This window comes from Carassius gibelio, chromosome B2 (genome assembly GCF_023724105.1).
Source record: "Carassius gibelio isolate Cgi1373 ecotype wild population from Czech Republic chromosome B2, carGib1.2-hapl.c, whole genome shotgun sequence".
Lineage (NCBI taxonomy): Eukaryota > Metazoa > Chordata > Actinopteri > Cypriniformes > Cyprinidae > Carassius > Carassius gibelio.
The window spans coordinates 5,357,429-5,380,245 of record NC_068397.1 but is presented as its reverse complement, the minus strand read 5'-3'; the positions used below and the strand labels follow the sequence as shown (position 1 = coordinate 5,380,245).

Here is a 22,817-nt window from a genome sequence, read left to right as displayed (position 1 = left end):
GTCCGAACAAACCATACATCAATGGAAAACTTATTTATTTAGCTTTCAAATGAATGTAAAAAAATCTAAATGAAAAAATTTCTCTCATGACAGTTTTTTTTTGTTTTGTGAAGGATCATATATATATATATATATATATATATATATATATATATATATATACACTATTTAAAATAACTGCTTTCTATTTCTGATAAATGCTGTTCTTCAGTACTTTCTACTCATCAAAGAAACATGAAAAAGAAAATTATACTCCGCTGTTTTCGACCTAATACTAATAATAATATGTAATACGTTTTTTTTTTTTTTTATCAGCAAATCAAAATATTAGAATGGTTTCTGAAGGATCATGTGACTGGAGTGCTGATGCTTTAAAAAAAAGAAATAGGAATTTTAAATAGTACAAATGTTTCAAAATTTATATTGTTATTGCTTTACTTTGGTTTAAATAAATTTTTACATAGTAGTAGTGTAGTATACATAAATGTGTAGTAATACTTGAAAATTAGTAAATATTAATCAAGTATTAATAATTAGAAATCATTTACACATTCTTTCTCTCTCTCCCAAACTGTCATCTGTCGCTGTGTTTACCGCCAAATGCGCGCGTGACAGCGACAGGTGTCGGTCGCGCGCGTTTATTCCGCGCCGTAATTTACCTTAAACCGTCATCTTTTTATTCTTTGCACGGCACTAATAAACGATCATATTTATCAAATAACACTTGGCTTTATACAGACAACGTTAGATTAGATAAATTAATAACGTTCTGAGTTATTTTTGATAAGCCATAACAGGTTTTGAGGAGATAATTTCTCTGTGAGGAAGTTAACAGTAAAGTTAGCTCAAACATGACAACCAGACAGAAGACACTAGCTCAGGACAAACAGGTGATTGTTGAGGTGAGAGACAGAATCAAGAACATTTACAGCATTTACTCATGTCTTTATCACAATATTACTGTAGAAAATGACTGTAGTAACAAGTTATCATGGTAAATTTTTGACTTAAGCAGCAACTCAACACTAGTTATATATTTAAATACCGTGGTTTTACTATCTGATACTTTAGCTCTAACAGTTACCAGAGTAACGTAATTTTGTAAGTAACTGTTTTATATGCAGACAAATTATACCAAGACAAAAATGAAAAATTTGCTGAATATTTACTTATCCTCAAGCCATCCAAGATGAGTTTGTTTCTTCATCTGAACAGATTTAAGCTGCTAAAAAATACAATAATGCTGGTCATAAAGTGATGTAATGCAACATTTCTACACATTTGTTCTGATAAAGAAACCTCTTTATCTTGGATGGCCTTGATTTTCAGCAATTTTTTTATTTTTGGGTGAACCAATGTTAAGTTTCTCCTTTCAAGGCCCCCAAATTATAATTCAATTACAATTTAGCTTATTATGAAAACACTGTGTGCTCAATTACATGTCCTCAAATAAATATTGGTGTATGTATGTATGCATGTGGATATAGATTTCAAAGCAGTCTTCTTTGTAAATCATGGTATTATAAATCAATTAAGCCCCTGTGTTTCTTTAGGCCCTGGATACTAAAGCTCAGTCACTGGTGTTTGTCAAACGCATGGTGGTTATAGCTGTGTCCTCCATCACTTATCTGCGTGGGATATTCCCAGAGGACTCCTACAGATCCAGATACCTGGAAGGTATGAGTATACACACTGATGTATTAATGGATGAACATCAGGCTGTTTGAAATATCTCATCAGTTTTGATGAATGTCGTTCTTCAGGTTTGTGCATCAAAGTCCTCAAACAGGATTGTTCATGCCCCGAAGCCCACAAACTCGTCAAATGGTAATTTTATTATACATGTTGTTTTTGTAAAGCAAATTGCTATGTTTGTATTAGTACTGGGCAACGATTAATCATATCCAAGATAAAAGTTTTATTTTACATTATATATATATATATATATATATATATATATATATATATATATATATATATATATATATATATATATATGTAATAATATGTAATGTGTGGACTGTGTATTTATTATGTATATATAAATACACATGCATGTATATATATAATATATAAAAAGTTATATATATATATATATATATATATATATATATATATATATATATATATATTTATATATAATTTTCAAAATATATATTGTATGTGTGTCTTTATATATGCATAATAAATATACACAGTAAGCAAAAACTTAATTTTTTTATGCGATTAATCGTTTTGCAGCACTAGTTTGTATATTCATATGTGTATTTGAAAGTATATTTGTAATGCTTTATGGAAGTGTAAAATATAATGCTATAAAAAGTCAATATAATCATTCTTCTGTCCTTCAAGGCTGTTGGGAAGTTTTGATGCATTGGAGAAGAGATATGTAAGTCAAAAGCACCATATGTAGATATAAATATCTGTTTCTCTTTATTTATTATTTAATTTTAATTTATCTTTATATTTTGCAGCTTCAAATGGTGGTCATTGGGGTCAGTGATGCATGTTTTAAACTCTACAATATTTCTGCACCAAGAAAACATTTATTTACATTTCCTGTTTTTCGTTTTGTTATTTATTTTTTATTTTAATCTGCAGGTACACACAAGCCCAGATGACAGTAATGTAAGTCTACAATCCTCCACAGTTTTTAGATCAAGTTTTGTTTTTACTTTTTAATGCCAACGACCCCTATATATATATATATATATATATATATATATATATATATATATATATATATATATATATATATATATATATATATATATATATTGTTCAGAATTATTTAACCTGTGAGGTACTGTGTATGTGAAATATTACACAGTTACAACAATAAATAATTGGCTTTAATATTGTTATCATACTAAAGCCAAATTCTAAAGAACATTATTTTTTCTCGAAAATAAATATTTTCTATAAAATGTATATGAAGGTTTACCCTTTTTGGACCCAAATTTGAATAATGTTAGACGCAAACCTGGAGAGAAACATTTTCCATATATTATGGATCTAAGTGTTAAAAAGTGGACATTAATAATAAAACTTTTCCAAATGGATTGTTTTGTCTCTTACATATGTTTTCTCAGCATGTCATTGAGTCCTACCAGTTTAAGTTCAGATACTCAGAGTGTGGACCACAGATGGACATCATGTGGAGGTCTAGTATTCTACATTGTTTACAGTTTCAACCATATTTTTGATCAAATAATTAAACATTTTACTGATTCCATACTTTTGGTTGGTAGTGTACACAGTTATGCATGGACAGTACATTAATGCAACCAAGTTGAAACCTCCATTCCCCAATCCTTTCCTCTTTTCTTAATTTCAGTAATGTGACTGGGGACACAAGAATGACGTTGGAGGACACAAAGAAAGCTTCAACGCTCCTGATCAGGAAGCTGTTCCTCCTCATGCAGAATCTAGAGGCTTTGCCCACTGGCGTTTACCTCACTATGAAGCTCTACTACTATGATGATGGTACAATATACTGCCTTTACATCTTTCTGCAGTATGTTGAGAGACGTAGATGAGAACGGTTTCTTCATGACAGATTGTTGAATAGTTAAAAACAGAAGAATGTGCTAGGTGAAATAGCTTAACGACTGGTGTGCTTTTCCTCTCCATTTAAGTGACTCCTCCTGAGTATGAGCCACCAGGATTCAAGGCAGGTGTAAATGACAGTCTGTGGTTCGAGGGAACTGCAGTGCACTTCAGAGTGGGCGATATTCAGTCTCGCTTCCACAGCATGAAGTTGCGTGTGACGGCAGCACAGAGCCGGCTTGGGAAGCTACAGGAGGGAGGCCAGTTGAGTGAGAACGACATGGAGATGGAGACACCCTCTCTTTCTCAAATCAGAGCAGCAGAAAGGGTATTAAGCAGATGTTATACAGGATCAATTGTGCTATGTGTTCACCAGACTGAATTCAGATTATGAATTATTATGTGACAGGTGACCAGAAACTGTGAGCAGGATCTGCCCTCTGAAGATGGTAAGTACCTGAAACAGGTTTTTGTTCAGAAAGTGTGTCGCACATGTCCTGAAAAGTGAAGCCAAAACATTTCGATGGCCATCTAGTGGCTGGTTGCAGTATGTCATAAACCCTGCCCTCTCCATGTAAACAAATGGGGCAGAAGTCCAAATCAAATATTCAAATACATTTTTCCCAAAAGATGTTTTTTTGTCATTTTAGTCATATTTGTGATGCTATAAAAACGGGGTGTGGTGTCAGCGATTGGGTCTGTGGGAGTTTGGGTGGGACTTAAATGCCGTAACTCCAGCTCACGATCACTACAGCAGAGACTGAATCACTACTGTGCTGACTCATGCACCAAATGGGATATTCTGTTTTCACTTTGGTGGAGACTTGTCATCCATCTTTTTTTGTTTTGAAGTCTTATTGTCTTGACCTTTTGCAGAATCTATCGCACAGTTCAAACAGCCCAAAAAAGCTATAGCAAAGGTAAGGTATTTTTTGATTTCTTTATAAAGAAAAATGTTTTTTTTTTAATCTATTTATGTTTTTTCCCATTATATATTTGCACAGAGGAAGTCTGTCCGAAGCAAAGTCACAAGGAGGAAAAAGAAGAAATGCTTTTGAAACCACAAGTTCACATCAGACAAAATGATTTTTTAAATGAGTTTTTGCTAATATATATATATATTTTAAGTTAATGGAAGTAAAATGTCCTTTTACCAGGCAGAAGTTAAAAAAGTTTTTGACTGGGTAATGTTCTGGGGAATTTGTCCTCCTCATATTCTAGAATTTATATATTTATTGATTGGACTTATTGCATGTAGTACAAAAGATGTTGAATGCATCAGCCTCTTGTATGAGTATATACATAAAATAAACAATACTTCACACTACCTTACATGACATATTCTTTTATAATACACACACTTTTTTTTAGTACAATTATTTTTCATCATTAGTTCAAAAATATTACATGCATAGTGTCTCTTCAACCAAATGAATAGGTAAAGCATATATTCACAGCACAAGCATTGTCTGATACACATGCACATTAACCAAAATATCCAATCAAAGCTTTTTAATAATCAAATGCAGTTACATTCTTTATTCTCACACTATCCTACAGTACAGGTACTTTATAGTAAAATTTTCACAGAAATTATGTTGGCAGCTTGGCACGTGAAACATGGAGAACATTAATACAAATTCAATAGCTGTGCGTTAGTTTTTAGAGAATGTTGGTAATTGCATTTTAAGATCTTTCTTTTTTTTTAAGATTCAGTCATTGATCTTTAACCAGAAAACACCTGGCTTGTTTAAAATAGACTGTCCACATCACCCATCTCCACCACCACAGTCTTCAACTGAGAGTAAAATTCAGTGGTCACCTGGCCATTTTCTCTTCCAATACCTAAAATCAGTAAAAAGGTCATGTTTAATTGGAGTCAGTGTGGGTTTAATGTTACAGAGCAAACACAAACAGACAAATAATGTTTTGTTAACTCCACCTGAGGCCTTGTATCCCCCGAACGGCACCTCCACAGGGGTGATATTGTAGTTGTTGATGAAGCAAGATCCAGCCTGCAGGTTTTCTATAACACGATGAGCTCTCTTAACATCTCTGGGGAGTCAGAAATAACACTCAATCACACACACTATCGTTCAAAAGTTTGGAGTCCGCTTTAAGAAATAAATACTTTTATGCAATACAGAACACATTAAACGGATCAAATGCAACAGAAGAGATGTATATTGTAATAAAAAAAATACTTTTATTAAAAATAGCATATTAGAATGATTTCTGAAGACTGGAGTAAACTCAGCTGTGCATCATAGTAATAAATTACATTTTAAAATATATTAAAATAGAAAACCATTATTTTAAATTGCAGTACTTTTTCATAATTTTACTGTATTTTTGATCAGTCAAGACACAAGAGACTTCTTTCAAGAACATTAAAAACCTGGAATGTTTGAATGGTAGTGAGGAAAAAAAATGATCGTCTTTACTTAGTGAAGACTCCTGCAGCCAGACCCAGATCACTATCATTGGCTCTCCGAAGAACCTCTTCCTCGGTGTCAAAGGACAGGACTGACATCACAGGCCCAAAGATTTCCTCTCTGACACACGTCATGTCATCAGTGCAGCCGTCTGAAAACACAACGCATGACTGAACACACAACACAGACTGCAGGAGGAGAACAGAACAAAAACAGAGCCATTCATGTTTCCATAACACATGACTCACCGAGCACACATGGTGTCATGTAGTATCCGTCTTTTAGTTTAGGATCTTCTGGGATGAAGGGCTCCCCTCCGCAGAGCACTCTGGCTCCCTATCAAGAAAAACGAACTAGTTTAAACCAAAAACATATCATATAGATACAATCATTCTACTATGAATACTTTCTGAATGACACTTGTACCTCTTTCTTAGCTTGCTTCACATATCCCAGCACCTTGTCCAGGTGTGGTTTGGTGACCAGAGCACCCATACGAGTCTCATCCAACAGAGGGTCTCCGATCCGGATGGCTTTAGTTCTCCTGACCACCTCAGTCAAGAACTGAGGAAGAATTGAGCTTTGCACAAAAACCCTGGTGCCATTGCTGCACACCTACAAGTGAGCAATACAAAACATACATATTCATTAGTGTACAAATAATACATATTTTTATGAAAAAATATGGAGCAGATTTTTGGATACACAACATAGTTGACCATAAACAGCATGTGCATCAATGCGAGTGGGTTTTTATCATTCGTGTTCAGTCTGATATTACTAAGGGATAATTTCAGACAAAACTGTAAAAAATAAATGTGTTGAAAGTTTTCAAAAGTTTGGACTTTCAACAAAAATGTGCACTTTTATTCAGTCAGGATGCATTAACTTGATCAAAAGTGACAGGAAAACATTCATAATGTTACAAAAGCTTTCTATTTCAAGTAAATGATGTTTCTTTTTAACTTTCTATTCAGAATTTAAAACAATATTGTACTCGTATTTGTGCGGTTGGTTTGTATATCAGTATGGCTCGATGAAAAGTAGCTCTAAAAATATTTTTTATATGAAACAGAGATTCATTAATTATGATTCACTGAAGAAGGATGTTTGATTGTTGATTGCTCTGTTACAAAATGAAAATAAATTACGAGAAGATACAGTCAGTGCCTTATCTGAAAGTGATGTTACCGATCGATCCACACCCAAAAATAGTCTTTTTATGTGTGAAAATGAAACAGAAAAGGAAGAAAGAGGCATGTTCATACTTGGACTTGGCTTTCCAGTACAGTACCTGGCCTTGAGACAGGAAGTTGGCCATGAGTGCTCCTCTGACAGCATTTTCCAGGTCAGAGTCCTGAAAGATGATCAGTGGAGATTTACCGCCGAGCTCCAGTGTCACTGGTTTGACCCCTCGGGAAGCCATTTCCATTATCTGTTGGGCCAAAATGTGCATCTGAATGAAGGAAGTGCATTCCAGGATAGTGCCACTACAATTACTTTTAGTGACTACACAATAGAGTGTACTGTATAAATGTCTGGTATAATAAACACAACTTAGATTAAAGGTATAGTTCACTCCAAAATGAAACTTGTCTGGAATTTTAGAGTTTGTTTCTTCATGGGAACAGATTTGGAGAAATGTAGCACTGCATCATTTGCTCACCAGTGGATCCTCTACAGTGAATGGGTGCCGTCATAATGAGAGTCCAAACAGCTGATAAGTTGTTAATGGAGTAAATTTTTGGGTGAACTATTCCTTTAAACCATACAATAAGCAAATTGCTTAAGTGAAGATGTTCTGTGACAGCTATTACTATTAGCTCGGGTCGTCTTACTTTCTTGCCTGTGGGCACACTTCCTGTAAAGGAGATCTTCGCCACAGACGGGTGATGACACAGCAGGGACCCCGTCTCCTGTCCGCCCTGCACCACATTGAAGAGGCCCTCAGGAGCCCCAGCCTGTGAGTAAATCTCAGCCAGCAGCACGGCAGTCACAGGGGTCACCGGGGACGGCTTGAACACCATAGAGTTGCCTACAATTGAATCGTAATAGAAGACTGTGAATGGAGAGTATTAAGATGATCATTTCAGGCACAGATCTAGGACAGACCGAAAACCGAACAAAGAGGATATTAAACAAATAAAGTTCTCCAGCAGGATTAGGGTCAAAGATTATGTTTATAGTGCACCAGCTGAATCATTCATGTCTGTAGCAGGACGGGTTGTATTCGAGGTTGTCATCTTGTAATTTTTTAAGGAAAAACATCTTCTGGTGAAAGACAGACTTCTCTTGTTAATGCATATGAATGTGGCTTCATGAGTAAATGGTTCAATGGTACACATTTTGATTAATCAAAAACGAACGTGGGTTACCTTAATTATCTTCAATTATTTATTTATTTCACCAGAAAATAAAATAAATATTAGCCAGGGCCATGGAATGAACTTTGAAGCATTTAAATTAATTTATTTTTATTTGACTTATTTCATTTAAATTATTTTGAGAAAATCATATCAAATGTTATTATTATTATCAATTTCTAATATAATTTATTGGCCTGACAGTGGATACCTATAATTAAAGGAACAATCCACTATTTTGAGAATAGGCTCATTTTAGAACTCCCCTAAAGTTAAACAATTGAGTTTCACAGTTTTTTTTTTATCCATTCCGCCGATCTCTGGGTCTGGCAGTAGGACTTTAGCGTAGCTTAGCATAGATCATTGAATCAGATTAGACTGTTAGCATCAAAGGAGTCCAAAAATGCCCAAAGAGTTCTGATATTTTTCCTATTTAAAACTTACTAAGACCGACGGAAAGTGAAAAGCTGCGATTTTCTAGACCGATATGGCTAGGAACTATACTCTCATTCCGACGTATTAATCAAGGAACTTTGCTGCTGTACCATGGGTGCATCAGATGCAATGATATTATGCAGAGCCTGAAAATCACAACTTCTCATTTTCCATTGGTTTTAGTACACAATGAAACTACAGAAGAATCAAGTTTTAAATAAGAAAAATATAGAAACTCTGTTCATTTTTGAGTGAGATGCCAAGAGCCGTAAAAGCTTAGTTCGTCTTCGGAACACAATTTAAAGTATTTTGGATGAAAACCGGGAGGCTGGAGACTGTTCCATTGACTGACAAATAAATAACAGTGTCATGGTCCAGGAAAGTATGAAAGATATCGTCAGAATAGTCCATCTGCCATCAGTGATTCACCTGTAACGTTATGAAGCAACGAGAATACCTTTTATACACAAAGAAAACAAAAATAACGACTTTATTCAACAATTCCTTTGTCAACGGTCTCCTCTGTGTCTCTCCACATCACTGTGCTGTGTGTGCTCTTCTGTGTCAGCCGCGCCACAAGGATGCAATGTTTCTACGTGTATTAAGCTTTGATTTGAAAGAAAACAGCCCATCCTTGTGGCATGGCTGAGACAGAAAAGCACACAGTGATATGGAGAGACTATTGACAAAGGAAAAGTTGAATAAAGTCGACATTTTGAGGTTGTTGATTTTTGCACAAAAAGTGTTCATGTCGCTTCATATAACCCAGATAGCACGTCTGATGGCAGTTGGAAAGTGAGCCGGTTTTCAAAAATAGTGGAGTGTTTCTTTAAGTAATATAATCTGTGATTCCAGTGTTCTGAAACACACTTATATAACTTATATATATCACATACCACAAGCGATGGCAGGGGCAGATTTCCAGGCTGCAATCTGAAAAGGGTAGTTCCAGGCTCCTATTCCTACACACACACCGAGCGGCTCCCGACGTGTGTAAGCAAATGAACCTCCTGGCAGCTGCACATGCTGACCTGAGAAAGAATAGCCCAAACACACTGGTGTTATCATTTTCATTTATGTTCAGGTGCTTCTCAATAAATTAGAATGTCGAGGGAAAGTTTATTTATTTCAGTAATTCAACTCAAATTGTGAAACTCATGTATTAAATAAATTCAGTGCACACAGACTGAAGTAGTTTAAGTCTTTGGTTCTTTTAATTGTAATGATTTTGGCTCACATTTAATTCAAACCCACAAATTCACCAATCTCAACAAATGGTGACATGGCAATCAACTGATCAACTCAAAACACCTGCAAAGGTTTCCTGAGCCTTCAAAATGGTCTCACAACCATTGACACCCTTCACAAGGAGGGTAAGTCACAAAAAGTAATTGCCAATAAGCTGGCTGTTCACAGAGTGCTGTATCCAAGCATGTTAACAGAAAGTTGAGTAGAAGGGAAAAGTGTGGAAGAAAAAGATGCACAACCAACCGAGAGAACCGCAGCCTTATGAGGATTGTCAAGCAAAATCTATTCAAGAATTTGAGTGAACTTCACAAGGAATGGACTGAGGCTGGGGTCAAGGCATCAAGAGCCATCACACACAGACGTGTCAAGGATTTACTGAACCACAGACAATGTCAGAGGCGTCTTACCTGGGCTAAGGAGAAGAAGAACTGGACTGTTGCCCCGTGGTCCAAAGTCTTCTTTTCAGATGAGAGCAAGTTTTGTATTTCATTTGGAAACCAATGTCCTAGAGTCTGGAGGAAGGTGGAGAAGCTCATAGCTCAAGTTACTTGAAGTACAGTTTTAGGTTTCCACAGTCTGTGATGATTTGGGGTGCAATGTCATCTGCTGGTGTTGGCCCATTGTGTTTTTTGAAAACTAAAGTCACTGCACCCATTTACCAAGAAATTTTTGGGCACTTCATGCTTCCTTCTGCTGACCAGCTTTTTGAAGAAACAAGAAACGAGAAACAAGAGACCAAAAAATGCAGATGAGTTGAAGGCCACTGTCAAAGAAACCTGGGCTTCCATATCACCTCAGCAGTGCCACACACTGATCACCTCCATGCTACGCTGAATTGAGGAAGTAATTATAGCAAAAGAAGCCCCTACCAAGTATTGAGTACATGTACGTACAGTAAATGAACATACTTTCCAGAAGGCCAACAATTCACTAAATGTATTTTTTAATTGGTTTTATGAAGTATTCTAAATTGTTGTGATTTGTTGTGAATTGGTGAGTTTTTGTTAAATGTGAGCCAAAATCGTCACAATTAAAAGAATCAAAGACTTAAAGGTGCCATATGCAAAAATTGAGGTAAAAATATCCATAACATGACCTACACGCACCAAAAGAATGAGAAGACATAAGGGCGATGATGTCATTAAAAAAAATGTCAAGTTATAGTGCTGCAGAGATATCAACCTTAATTAGCATTAGCATTACTAGCCCCGGCCCGACAGGTGTCGTAATACCAGTTTCGGCCATGGGAGGCGGTATGCGGGCAACATAACCACCAGCCAACCTGCAATACACGAATAACTCGCACGTCTTGTGGGCGTACCTGAACCTGAGTCAATCATGTGGAAAGTACAGCCCACTACTTTCAGTTCAGGGAAGAGAGCAGAAGGATAGCTGAAGCCCTTGGCAAGAGACCAACACCCGCTACAGGGAAACAACCGCGCTCGGAATCACAAATCAAATCCGATAAGAATACCAGAGTAAACATGGGCACTGCTTTTAATCGCTGGAGACAACTGATGGACATGAAAGAAATGAGGTTCGACTCTGAACTTGCAACATTTCTTTTCGATTGGTAAGTTAGATGCTGTTAGTATTTCGCTAGAAGTTTGTTTTATATGTTTGTGTATCTGTTTTCAGGAAGTTATAGCATAGAAATGTATCGAAGGCTGTTTGATAAATGTGCTAATGTTAGCGATGGCTAACCGTAGCTGCGTTTGATAATTAGCTAGCTGTAACTTACCCGTTGTTTTATTTCATAACTAACCTGCTCTGTCTAGTCTGTTGGTCTCCTTGTCCTGTTTGCTTTGTGGTTTTTCTGTGCGTGAAAAAAAATTGATCTGTGGCATGAAAGCGTGTGAAAAGAGTCAATTGCGTGTGTCTCACGGTGAATGATTGAGGGTTGGCACATTAGTTCCCAAGCAGAATAAAGGACAGGTTGATTATTGCGGTTTAGCGATTGTATTAATCTATGATGTGTCCCTGTTTGCGTACAAGGACATAAAAAATCAATTAAAAGTGATACGTGGACCAAGGTGTCTGAGATTGTTCATTTTAAGTAAAGGATCCTAATATTTCGTCCACAACAATATTTAATGAGGTTAACTTATAACGCCTTGTGGTTAGTCTGCACAAGATCAACAAGCTTTAAATACAAAATAAGCATTCGATCTACGTTAGAGCGTCTGAGCGCTCACAAATCAAGCGGCAAGAACGATTTTTGACGCTCTAGACGCCGGCGGTGTGAACGCACAGTTAGGCTTCAGCTATGGCTGTAGTGTTGTTGTGAAAGTAGGGGCGGAGCATAGAGAATATGCCATTTCTCGTTTGTTACTCTAGAGTAGACCAATTCACTTTATTGAGGCATATTGCCCCCATCTGGTATGGAATGTTGAGTATGACTTGATTTTTTTTGCCAAACATTACAGATGGCACCTTTAAACTACTTCAGTCTGTGTGCATTGTATTTATTTATTACATGGGTTTCACAATTTGAGTTGAATTACTTTTCTTCGACATTCTAATTTATTGAGAAGCACCTGTACACTACCAGTCAAATGTTTGTAACAATTAAGATTTAAGAAATAAGTCTCTTATGTCTATCAAGGATGGATTTATTTGATTAAAAAAAAAAAAAAAACAGCAAAAACTGAAATATAATAAAACATGACTTTTAAGAGTAGTTTTCTACTTGAATGTATTTTAAAACTAACTTTAAAATTAGTATTTTCAGCGTCAGTATCACATGATCCTTCAGAAATCATTCTGATTTGCTGATCAGTTATCAATTATTATTAATATTTAATGTTTAATAATTAATAATGGTTCTTATTATTACAAATATTGAAAGCAGTTTTTGTGGCTTAATATTTCTGAGTAAGCATTTTTTTTTTTATTCTTAACTATAACAAACTCTGTACTGGCCGTGTAATTTTTGTTTTTAGTAATGCAGTTTTAAAATGTGGTCCTGTATCTTATGAGGATGTTCAATGGCAAAACAACTCGCCTGAAAGTGTGGTGGCTTGTCCTGCAAAATACTCAATGCACAGTCTGGCCGAGTCCACATCTAAACGGGCTTCGGTGATGGATTTGCCATTGTTGATGACCTCTATCTCAGCGATCTCCTCTCTTCTCCTCTATTCTCAGCAACAGAAATAACTGAAAAGATCAGACTCAACATGACCTGAATCAATGCAGGACTGTTAGGTAATGTCAATGTGTTCTGGTCTACCTCAATGAGTCTAGCCGCCTCTAGCATGACTCTGGCTCTTTCCATGCCGGCCAGTTTACTCCACACTGTAAAAGCAGCACTGGCGCTCCTGACAGCTGCATCGACATCTGCGGCACCACAGGCTTGTAGCTGGCACAAGACACGGCCTGCCACACAATTACAAAGATCAGAAATGATCATGTTTTTTTCATAGAACAACACTGTGTATTGAGGAACTCAATTGGTATTTGCTTAGCCAGATGTGACTGTAATCCTCTGTTGGGGCAAAGTCTGATTGATTGGGCAATGCTCAGATGGGGTGAAATGAAGGAAATTCGTTTCAGAAACATATTACCTGTTGCAGGCTCATATACTGGTTCAGATTTGGTTTTCACATCTTTAAGGCTGACTCGGCCACCACTCCAGAAGTTCAGTGAATCCGTGATATGAAGGCTTCCTGAGGATATGCTCCTGGTCCCAGTGTAGTACAGTGCCCCACAGAGACCCGAGGTCCGAAGAGAGCTCAGCAGGGCCATCTTCAAATGCCTAACACTGAACTTTGACCCCCTGGACGGGTGTCAACAAACCGGATCTTCTCAGATTTTGCACCAAAACATAGTGTTACAGCAATTAAAATTAAACAGTCAAGCATAAATTAGAAGACATTTTAAATAAAAGTTCAAATTATTTGTATATTATGTAAGTGCATGACTATGTTATTGCTATAAAAGTCGAAAGCAACAACTTTGGCCGTCCGCTTAAATGCAACCTACCACATAGCAAGTGTTGCATTCAATATTGAAAATACTAACGTTAGTGAGAAAAGGTTTGGCAGTGACAGTCGTGCACTCTTTACTCACCTACTGCTGCTGAAAGTCTGAAGGAGATTTCGGCTCAGTCCAGCCATGTTCGAGCATTTTAAGGCGGGGCTTACACGCAAGAGAGACTCTCATTGGTTTCTTCCGTATGATGTCATTTGACGATTCCGAAAAATTCAATAAAAGTAGATGGAATTTTAAAATATTACATAAAATATATGCAGTGAACCTTACTGTTTCGTAATATGTTGATGCTGACAGTATCTGCGTATTTTGTACAATTTCTATCACTGTGAAACTAAGTAATAAGGTTATTATTGTAGTATTTATTATATTAATATATGAAAGAACCATGGAAAGAACACATAAACAAAGAATATTTAAATTGTACTCGGTAAAAAATATATAATAATAATATATTTATATACGGGTAAATTGAAACTAAATGGAAGAAGAGAACAGTTCTGCGTTTTTTCATTGAGGGAGAAGCTGCGAGTGGGAAAGTAGGAGGAGCGCTGAGTGTGTGTGTGTATTATTAGAATAGCGACACACACACTTGTGCTACACTGCAAGCATGGCTGGCGACAGTGAAACGCATCTTAAGGGCAGAGCAGAAAACGAGCACAACATCCGACAGCCGTTCCTGATCGGTGTGGCTGGAGGCACCGCCAGCGGAAAGGTTTGAGCTTTACGAGTGTTTATTAGGAACCGTACAGACTCCTCTATCCTTGTGTCGGTTAACACGGGTGTTCTGTGACGCCGGTGCCTCTAGCGACCGCGTGGCTCTAGCCAGTTCATAATGAACAGTAGAAGAGATCTACTGTAGAAATACAACATACGGGATTTTCAAACGTATTCGCACGCCCATATATCTTACATATCATAATCTATATGTTTTTGGCATTTGTAAAATCGTTTGTTTCATTAAAACGTTTATTTCTAAAAAATATTGTTTTTATAAATAACCCTGGACTCTAAACGACTATCAATATTTTTCATTATTCCGTTAGGATTTTTTCCAGATTCGTGTTTAGAATCGCTAGACATGTCGACGACGTCATACTTCAGCTCCACTTGGCGCAGCATTTTGAATCAGCGCGTGTCCTGTTGTCGTTTATTTGCTCGCAAGCCACCTAAATCGGAAGTTTACTTGTGTTTATTAGTTGCCACGCTGGTTTAAAAGTGGTTTGTTGTAGCTGTAAAAAAAAAAAAAGAAAAGGCAAAAAAAGTGCCATTTCCTCCATGTAGGCGAAGGAAAGTTGCGGGAACGTGACGTCATAACCGCGGAGGATGTTTACATAGTAACAAGCGTTCATTAAACTTCCCCTGACCTTAATGTTAGGGAAACTCCACTTCCACCGATAAACGATTAGCACTGAACTTGTGGAAACCCACTTAGTAAATTAAACCTGTCAAAATGGGGCTACTTTATGCTCATTGGCTCCGAAGGGTAACGTTAGTCCATATTGGCGGAATAGTAACGGAGCCCAGATTTTAAATGCACACTTGTGGCTGAATGGAGGCCATGCTTCCCCGCTGGATATCCTTACATGGGACACGACATCATTTGCGCCCCTTTTTCATGTTGTGCAGAACATAAAGCCATTTGAATTATGTTTGCAGTCAAACAGTGTTGTGTTGATGTCCACTGACTAACCATTGTATGGACTACAAACACTGAGAAAGCCATACAGGTTTGGAACAACACGAGGACAAGTAAATGACACGATTTTTAAGCCTGGTATATAAAATAATAATCAGAAAAGCTTTTTTCTAGCTAATTTAATATTTAGATGAATTATTAAGAAATTTGCATATCAGGGAGTATCATATTTGATGAACCAGGACTTTAGGCCTCATGTAATGTGATATAAGAGAATATGGAGATCAGAGATCTTTATAACAGTGTAACAGACTACTTGCATAAATGCATATTAATATCAGTTATCACTATATCTCCCAGTCATACGTCTTCGTAAAATGACATGTAAGAGCTTGGTTTTGTGATCAAATCTCTAGTTTTAATTTTGTGTGGTAAAACATAATTCGATTATTATTGAGAGTACCAATAAACATTCCTCAAAAGCCTTATGCATCATATTTAATACTCCCATTTTAACATGATTATTCTAAATAATGTAACATGGATTTTTGCAGTCCAGTAATATTTAAGTGTTCATGTTAAATTCATAACAAATCTGAAGATTTCACAGCACAAATAAGTGGACCGTGACCTGAAGGGGAACCTTTCTTCAGAATTATAACAAAAGGCCTTTTATTGAAGGAATGTAGTAGATTGTGTAAAACAGGTTTTTCAGCAATGTTTGGATCATGCTGATAATTTAGAGTGCTTAAAAATTTGTAACTTCTCATATGTTAAATAACGCAACCACTGTGTATATCTCAACTGGGGGGTAGCTTAAAGAGCCAAGCACTGACTGAATGGTTTTGTGTCTTCTCCTCTCAGTCTTCAGTATGTGAGAAGATCATGGAGCTGCTGGGCCAGAATAAGATTGACCGTCACCAGCGGCAGGTGGTCATCCTCAGTCAAGACAGCTTTTACAAGGAGCTCACACCTGAACAGAAAGCCAAAGCACTCAAGGGCCAGTTCAACTTCGATCACCCAGGTACTGTGATGTCTGAGGGTTGGTAAAGAGGTCCAAAGTTCACTCAGAAGTTAGAATATACTCCATTATAACGTGTATTCATTATATTGGGAAAAAACTTACAAACAGTCCACATGATTCAGTTTTGGTTCAGTCCTTACACAAAGCTATCATATGGTTCCTGAAGACACGTGTCATGCGGACATTCCTTTTAAAGATCAAAATGACATTTTTTTGATTAGTTTCTTACAGAGGATAATCTGTTTATCAATGTTTCCGTCATTGGCAGATGCTTTCGACAACGAGCTGGTGATGAAGACTCTGCGTGACATCATTCAGGGGCAGACCGTGCACATCCCAGTTTATGACTTTGTTACACATTCCAGGTCAGCGCTGCTCCCTCTCTCTCTTCACAAGTTGATGTTTTGGTGTTTTGATGAGTGAATCACTGTTGGACACATTATGAATCGCATGTTCTGCACACCTCTTACAGGAAGGCTGAGTTTGTGACCGTATATCCAGCAGATGTGGTCCTCTTTGAGGGGATTCTCATGTTCTACTCGCAAGAGATTCGAGATCTGTTCCAAATGAAGCTGTTTGTGGACACGGACCCAGACACGCGGCTCTCGCGAAGAGGTAGATGACATTTTCAATTGCAATTTGGTTTAAGTAGTGCTTTTTGTCTTAATTTTCCAGAGTAGCTCTATGAGCTTTGCTGATTATAATGAGAGTGATTTCCTCTGGGTTTTCAGGGTCATTATCATTACCTGAAACTAGGAAAAATTATTTTTGTTACATAGAAATAAATGCTAATAAATGTAGCTTTTAGTTCTGCATTCTAAAGTTTTAACTGACCTGCACATTTTTATCAATGCCAATAGAAAAAATAAACTTATATAAAAAAATATATTTATTTATAGTCCTCTTAGCAGAATGAAAATAAAATTAACTTTAAAGCTACAGGTGTGTAGTGTTGCAAGGAAGTTAAGTTATATTGTACATTTTTACATTTTGGAATTTTTTTATTATATTGAATTTGTTTTTAAATAAGAAAACAAAGAGCATAATGTTATATTATGAACAGTGCAGTATATGAAATGTAGAAATGTTGTGTGCTCAAAGTCTAGTGTGACCACAACATAATAAAAAAAAAAAAAAGAAATACAAGAAAAAAGCTAAATGAAATAAAGTAAGTTAAGTAAGTACTAAAATAACTAAAAGTGAACAATATTACAATAGGAAAAAAAAACTAAAAAATGAAAGAAAAAAAAAGTTTTAACATGGTTAAATTTATTTAACTTTTCATATGTATTTTACATGTATGAAGATCATTAATTTAATGAGATAAAGTACCATTGGTTTGTTTGTAATGTGCTTGATTATATAAAAGTTCTTTATAATGTAGTATATAAAACACCTTTGCACTGAACATCTGGCAATAATAGCTTTATTGAGGTACAAGGTTTGGTTAAAGCGCTCTGCACTATATACTGACTGTGTTTTCTGGTTTCTCTCAGTGTTGCGGGACATCAGCGAGAGAGGCAGAGTGCTGGAGCAGGTTCTGAACCAGTACATCACCTTTGTGAAGCCAGCCTTTGAGGAGTTCTGTCTTCCTGTGAGTATCCTAATGAACCAAACCTCACTTCTCCAGTATTACAGCTGCTTTTAACTCTTTATTGTCAGAAAATGCATCACATATCATGATTTGACACCTTCCACCTGCCCCCTCACTGTTATCACTTGATTCTCTGTGCCCTAAATGATCTTGAACATTTATATTTGCAGACCAAAAAGTATGCAGACGTCATCATCCCGAGAGGAGCAGACAATCTCGGTGAGTCGGTAGACCAGTAGTTATCTGATATGAACACACACTGGAGAGATTTAACTTGATCTACTTCTATCTCTCTTTCTCTTTAGTGGCTATTAATCTGATTGTGCAGCATATTCAGGATATCCTGAACGGAGGATTCACCAAACGACAGAACGGTTTTCAGAACGGCCACGGGACCCCCAGACAGAGACGGCCGTCTGAGTCGAGTCGACCTCACTGACCTCACTGTGACCTTCCCTCAGTCGAGGAGAGGGCAGAACTGAATGCTAACAGTGTGCATCCCATTCATCCAATGACAGTGAAGGGATACATGAGCTGAAATGCCTTTGTTATTATCACTATTATTTGCATTTGAAATGTTGTTGTTGTGGATAATTGTTTGCTGTTACAGGGTTTTGAAAGTGTTATATGTTTTTATTTTTTTGGAAGGTTTGATTGCACGCTCAGCCTGTCCTGTCAGCGTGTCGATCTGCTTTCTTAGCTACTCAGAAAATAAATGAATAGTTTGGAAAGTTTTGTTTCCGACTGGAAGTAGAGACAACTTTGATTACAGTGCTATTTGCATACATACTTGAAGTCAGGGGTGCTCAGGTTGTTCTTTCCACAAAAGAGAAAAACCCTATTACCTCATATTTGAGGCCCTTTTATGTGATTTTAAAATGATTGCAACATGGTACATTAGCATTTTATATAATTTTTGTTTTGTAGCTTTCTAGTTAAAACCTAATGTTATTGTGATTATTACAATTGTACATATGACATGACCGATTTTTTTATGATTTGTTGACTATATTTACAGTTTTATAAGTGACGGTGCTTCTTCTTGACTGCAATATCTGATTGTGCATACAGTATTCTACCCTAATTATACCTGGTCCCCAATAACTGCCATCCTCCGATACAATCAGGGAATACATTAAATACCTCAAACACATTTACTGTTAACACTAGAAAAAGTATTACTTGAATTACGCTTATTTTAGTAACCTTGTGCACTCAACTTCAATAAGCCTGTGTTTACTTTCCCTCTCATGCCTCTCTGGCATGTATTTTTCACTGGATCAATTATTTACATCTGGTTTTATTGACGTATTATCCATTACTTTTTGGTGGAATAAAATAATAAACTAGACACTGTCTTGGTTTCTTTGTTCCCCTCTTTCACCTCGTTTCATTCATGTAATACCCCGTATGTCCGCTAGGCGGCGCTGCTATCGTGACATCCGTCGCGCTCTTCATACGCAGTGAGATGACGTATTAGTAGAGGCGTGGCTAAATATGGGGGTACGTTTGTAAAAACATTGGATACTTGGGGGAAAAAAACGATTAATAGCCACTTCACTAACTATTTATTCTTATCTGTAGAAATTTGGATTGCAGTTTAAAGCCACTTTGGAGAATGTTACAAACGTGAGGCCGGTGGGGGATGATTTCCGCTGGTATTTAAAGGTAAAGTGCGTTCGTGTGATACAGTATCACAGACAGTTGTTTTGTATGAAATGCTTTAAGCAGTTCACAGTTTTTATGGCAACTGAGAAATCACTTTTCATGATCTATAACTATATAGACTATATCATTCGTAATGTGATGAATACTGATCATGTTGTACTGAAAACTGTCCACATGGCCATGTGATTTAATGACATGCATGTAGTTTAGTCTAGTAACTGTCTCCTGTCCTCGCAGCTGAAGTGTGGGAACTGTGGTGAGGTTTCGGATAAATGGCAGTATATCACCTTACTGGTAGGTTTCAAAGTGTGGAAAATAAAGCCAAAAACTGGTTTGCATCATCTAAGGTACTGGTATTGATGCAAGATGTTTTCATGCTTTTAGCAGTGAAGATATGTTCATCTTTACTATTTTAAAAACAAATGATTCTATTATATTTGCAAGAAATCGAAATAAATAAATAAATAAAGAATACTTCAGTAAAACACCAAAAAGGAACAAATATGCAGTTTTCATTGTGATTAATCATTTCATTTTCATTGTGCTGTGTTTTCATTATTTCTCACAAAATACATTAAGTACTATTAATTTTTGTATCTTAATTTTTTTCCAAGGTATTTTTAATACATTTTTTATTGACTTTTTGTTGCACAATGTGTAAATAAATATTTAACTAAGAAATGACAATTGTCACCGTCATGCTGTTTAAAAACACTGTGCATGTATGTATGCATGTGTATATATATAATATTATATTAAATTAAAGTTTTTACTCATTTAAAATCTCAGCTTCACTAATACACTGCACTTGTTTGACTCCTGTTTAATAAATGAAGTGCATAGAAACGTCTGTATAGTGACGGCTGGTCCTTTCCTCTCTCCAGGACAGCATGCCTTTGAAAGGGGGACGAGGGAGTGCTAGCATGGTGCAGAAGTGCAAACTGTGTTCTCGGGAAAACTCCATAGGTAACCAACCCACTAGCTAGTAAATGTGCTGATAAAATGCTTACACATGACTAAAAAAATTCACAGTAATATCTGCTCTGTTGGTGTTTTTATATTTTTGGTTGCACATGAATGTCTTATTGGACTTAAGTGGATGTCTGACTGTTTCCAGATATCCTGAGGGACACAATTACACCTTACAATGTAAGACCGAATACATTCATTTTTTTTATTTAGTTTTTTACTTTATAAGCCACAATGCACAGTGAATAATGCAGTTGCATATTAATATTTATAGTTGCACATATTATTTTTTTTAATGTATTTTCTCTTCTAAAGGCAGAAGACAGCGAAAGGTTTAAGACAATTGTCCAGTTTGAGTGTCGGGGTCTGGAACCAGTCGACTTTCAACCTCAGGTGAGATATTCTATATATTCCTGTAGTTTTTAAATAAATAATTTTATTTAGCAAGGATGTATTCGAAAGATTTGTTACCAAAATATTTCTTTTAAAATAAATGCTGTTATTTCAAAACTTTCCAAACATCAAGGAATCCTGGGGGGAAAAATGCACCGTGGTTTCCAAAAAAATACTGTTTTCAGCATTAATTATTAGAAGACAGACACTGGAGTCTGGAGTAATGATGCTGAAAATTCAGCTTTGTGTCACAGGAATAATTACAATTTTAAAAGGACTCATAGTATAGTAATTTGCAATAGTATATACAATATAATGTAGTTTCGATCAAATAATTGCAGCCTAGTAGACCTCAGAAAGCATTAAAAAAAACTTATCCTAAACTTTTGAATAGTAGTGCATACAATTATTGTAAAATGATCTTCAGAAGCTTTCCTGTAGTCTGAATAACACACATAAACATTCCCCTTGCTTCTCTACAGGCTGGTTTCGCCGCTGGTGGAGCAGAAACATCCACCCAGTTCCCTGAAATCAACCTGCAAGAGAAAGTAAGAGCTCTCCGAGTCATTTCACATGTTCTAGTTCCTTCGTGAGGTCGTAACATCGTCTTTCTTCTGTGTATCAGGACTGGACGGACTACGATGAGAAGGCCAGTGAGTCTGTGGGGATCTATGAGGTCACACATCAATTCATCAAGTGCTGAAAAATAAAGAGACTGAAAACAACTGACTGGTTACTGAATAAAGAATGAAGTTATAAAATGACTACACCACACACTTGTTAGTCAGTGATGATTGCCTGTTGCTAATTGGTAAAAGGCTTATTAAATGCAATATGGAAAGTAAGTTTGAATATAAGATACTACAATAATAAAGTGTGGGATTATTGGATTGTTTTGTGTGTGTTTTGGTGTTGGCTAGCTTGCAACCCAGTGAAATACTTTTATTACGTCTTTAATAAGATGATACAGAAAAGGAAAATAAAGGGATATTTTTGCATGCCATTATGACATTCAGTCAGTGAAAAATGGGATATTTTAAAACATTAATTATAAATTTAGTAGGTGTACTATGTTTATACAAACATCAGTGCACCTCAGAACTAGGAGTTCACTGCTCAAATTTTAAGTACGGTACTGAAAACAAGGTTACTATATGGCAATATATATATATATATATATAGTATACATATATATAGTATATATATAGGTACTATATGGTATATAGGGTCATAGGAGAATCTTTTTTTTTTTGAGTAAGTAAGTACTAGTCATGATGAGAACATACCATTTAGAGGTTTACTACTTTGTTTCCTGTTTTGAGGTGAATAGTCTGTATATGAAACACTAGTTGGATGTGAATATCCTACATCTGAACCACAGATCCATGTAAACATCACAATTAAAGTGTACTTATCACTGCTGAAGTAACTTATGGATACTGACAAAACTGGAATAGTAATAAATAAAAATAGATAGCCTTTACAAAAATGTACCTTCAAAAATATTTTA

The 22,817-nt window shown here is 36.2% G+C and overlaps 4 protein-coding genes across 5 annotated transcripts; 3 read left to right on the top strand and 1 right to left on the bottom strand.

Annotated features, from left to right (window-relative positions):
• Positions 1 to 169: 169 nt before the first annotated feature.
• On the top strand, positions 170 to 4,735 carry zte38 (zebrafish testis-expressed 38). Its single transcript, XM_052548637.1, has 11 exons — positions 170 to 1,677; positions 1,764 to 1,827; positions 2,353 to 2,389; positions 2,475 to 2,495; positions 2,602 to 2,628; positions 3,093 to 3,163; positions 3,338 to 3,486; positions 3,639 to 3,877; positions 3,959 to 3,998; positions 4,426 to 4,469; positions 4,554 to 4,735. The coding sequence occupies exons 1-11, from the start codon at positions 1,596 to 1,598 to the stop codon at positions 4,605 to 4,607; spliced, it is 828 nt and encodes a 275-aa protein (XP_052404597.1). The 5' UTR covers positions 170 to 1,595; the 3' UTR covers positions 4,608 to 4,735.
• A 143-nt stretch (positions 4,736 to 4,878) lies between these two features.
• Positions 4,879 to 14,241, bottom strand: aldh9a1b (aldehyde dehydrogenase 9 family, member A1b). Of its 2 annotated transcripts, none has more exons than XM_052548634.1 (12): positions 14,099 to 14,241; positions 13,594 to 13,805; positions 13,260 to 13,405; positions 13,035 to 13,164; positions 9,679 to 9,813; positions 7,823 to 8,019; positions 7,279 to 7,419; positions 6,411 to 6,599; positions 6,233 to 6,320; positions 5,994 to 6,135; positions 5,492 to 5,604; positions 4,879 to 5,394 (listed from the first exon to the last, which is right to left on the bottom strand). In XM_052548634.1, the coding sequence occupies exons 1-12, from the start codon at positions 14,143 to 14,145 to the stop codon at positions 5,300 to 5,302; spliced, it is 1,635 nt and encodes a 544-aa protein (XP_052404594.1). In that variant the 5' UTR covers positions 14,146 to 14,241; the 3' UTR covers positions 4,879 to 5,299. The 2 variants fall into 2 exon arrangements, with proteins under 2 accessions (XP_052404594.1, XP_052404596.1); XM_052548636.1 differs by having other exon boundaries at positions 13,594 to 13,830; positions 14,099 to 14,181.
• Positions 14,242 to 14,533: 292 nt separating this feature from the next.
• Positions 14,534 to 19,008, top strand: uck2b (uridine-cytidine kinase 2b). Its single transcript, XM_052548638.1, has 7 exons — positions 14,534 to 14,735; positions 16,524 to 16,683; positions 16,952 to 17,048; positions 17,156 to 17,298; positions 18,180 to 18,277; positions 18,448 to 18,496; positions 18,583 to 19,008. The coding sequence occupies exons 1-7, from the start codon at positions 14,631 to 14,633 to the stop codon at positions 18,714 to 18,716; spliced, it is 786 nt and encodes a 261-aa protein (XP_052404598.1). The 5' UTR covers positions 14,534 to 14,630; the 3' UTR covers positions 18,717 to 19,008.
• A 693-nt stretch (positions 19,009 to 19,701) lies between these two features.
• czib (CXXC motif containing zinc binding protein) lies at positions 19,702 to 22,197 on the top strand. The gene is made up of 8 exons (XM_052548639.1): positions 19,702 to 19,780; positions 19,862 to 19,945; positions 20,183 to 20,239; positions 20,830 to 20,911; positions 21,063 to 21,094; positions 21,230 to 21,307; positions 21,790 to 21,855; positions 21,933 to 22,197. The coding sequence occupies exons 1-8, from the start codon at positions 19,775 to 19,777 to the stop codon at positions 22,008 to 22,010; spliced, it is 483 nt and encodes a 160-aa protein (XP_052404599.1). The 5' UTR covers positions 19,702 to 19,774; the 3' UTR covers positions 22,011 to 22,197.
• The last annotated feature ends 620 nt before the right edge of the window (positions 22,198 to 22,817 follow it).

Coding starts and splice junctions, on each gene's coding strand:
- aldh9a1b (XM_052548634.1), bottom strand. CDS start 14,145: ATGGCTGGACTGAGCCGAAATCTCCTTCAGACTTTCAGCAGCAGTAG. Junction 7,420..7,822: donor GTGTGCCCACAGGCAAGAAA/GTAAGACGACCC, acceptor TTGGCCCAACAG/ATAATGGAAATGGCTTCCCG. Junction 5,605..5,993: donor GCTGCAGGAGTCTTCACTAA/GTAAAGACGATC, acceptor CTGACTCCCCAG/AGATGTTAAGAGAGCTCATC.
- uck2b (XM_052548638.1), top strand. CDS start 14,631: ATGGCTGGCGACAGTGAAACGCATCTTAAGGGCAGAGCAGAAAACGAG. Junction 17,299..18,179: donor CACGCGGCTCTCGCGAAGAG/GTAGATGACATT, acceptor GGTTTCTCTCAG/TGTTGCGGGACATCAGCGAG. Junction 18,497..18,582: donor GAGAGGAGCAGACAATCTCG/GTGAGTCGGTAG, acceptor CTTTCTCTTTAG/TGGCTATTAATCTGATTGTG.
- czib (XM_052548639.1), top strand. Junction 20,240..20,829: donor GGCAGTATATCACCTTACTG/GTAGGTTTCAAA, acceptor TCCTCTCTCCAG/GACAGCATGCCTTTGAAAGG. Junction 20,912..21,062: donor TTCTCGGGAAAACTCCATAG/GTAACCAACCCA, acceptor GACTGTTTCCAG/ATATCCTGAGGGACACAATT.
- zte38 (XM_052548637.1), top strand. CDS start 1,596: ATGGTGGTTATAGCTGTGTCCTCCATCACTTATCTGCGTGGGATATTC. Junction 3,164..3,337: donor CAGATGGACATCATGTGGAG/GTCTAGTATTCT, acceptor TCTTAATTTCAG/TAATGTGACTGGGGACACAA. Junction 3,999..4,425: donor GGATCTGCCCTCTGAAGATG/GTAAGTACCTGA, acceptor GACCTTTTGCAG/AATCTATCGCACAGTTCAAA.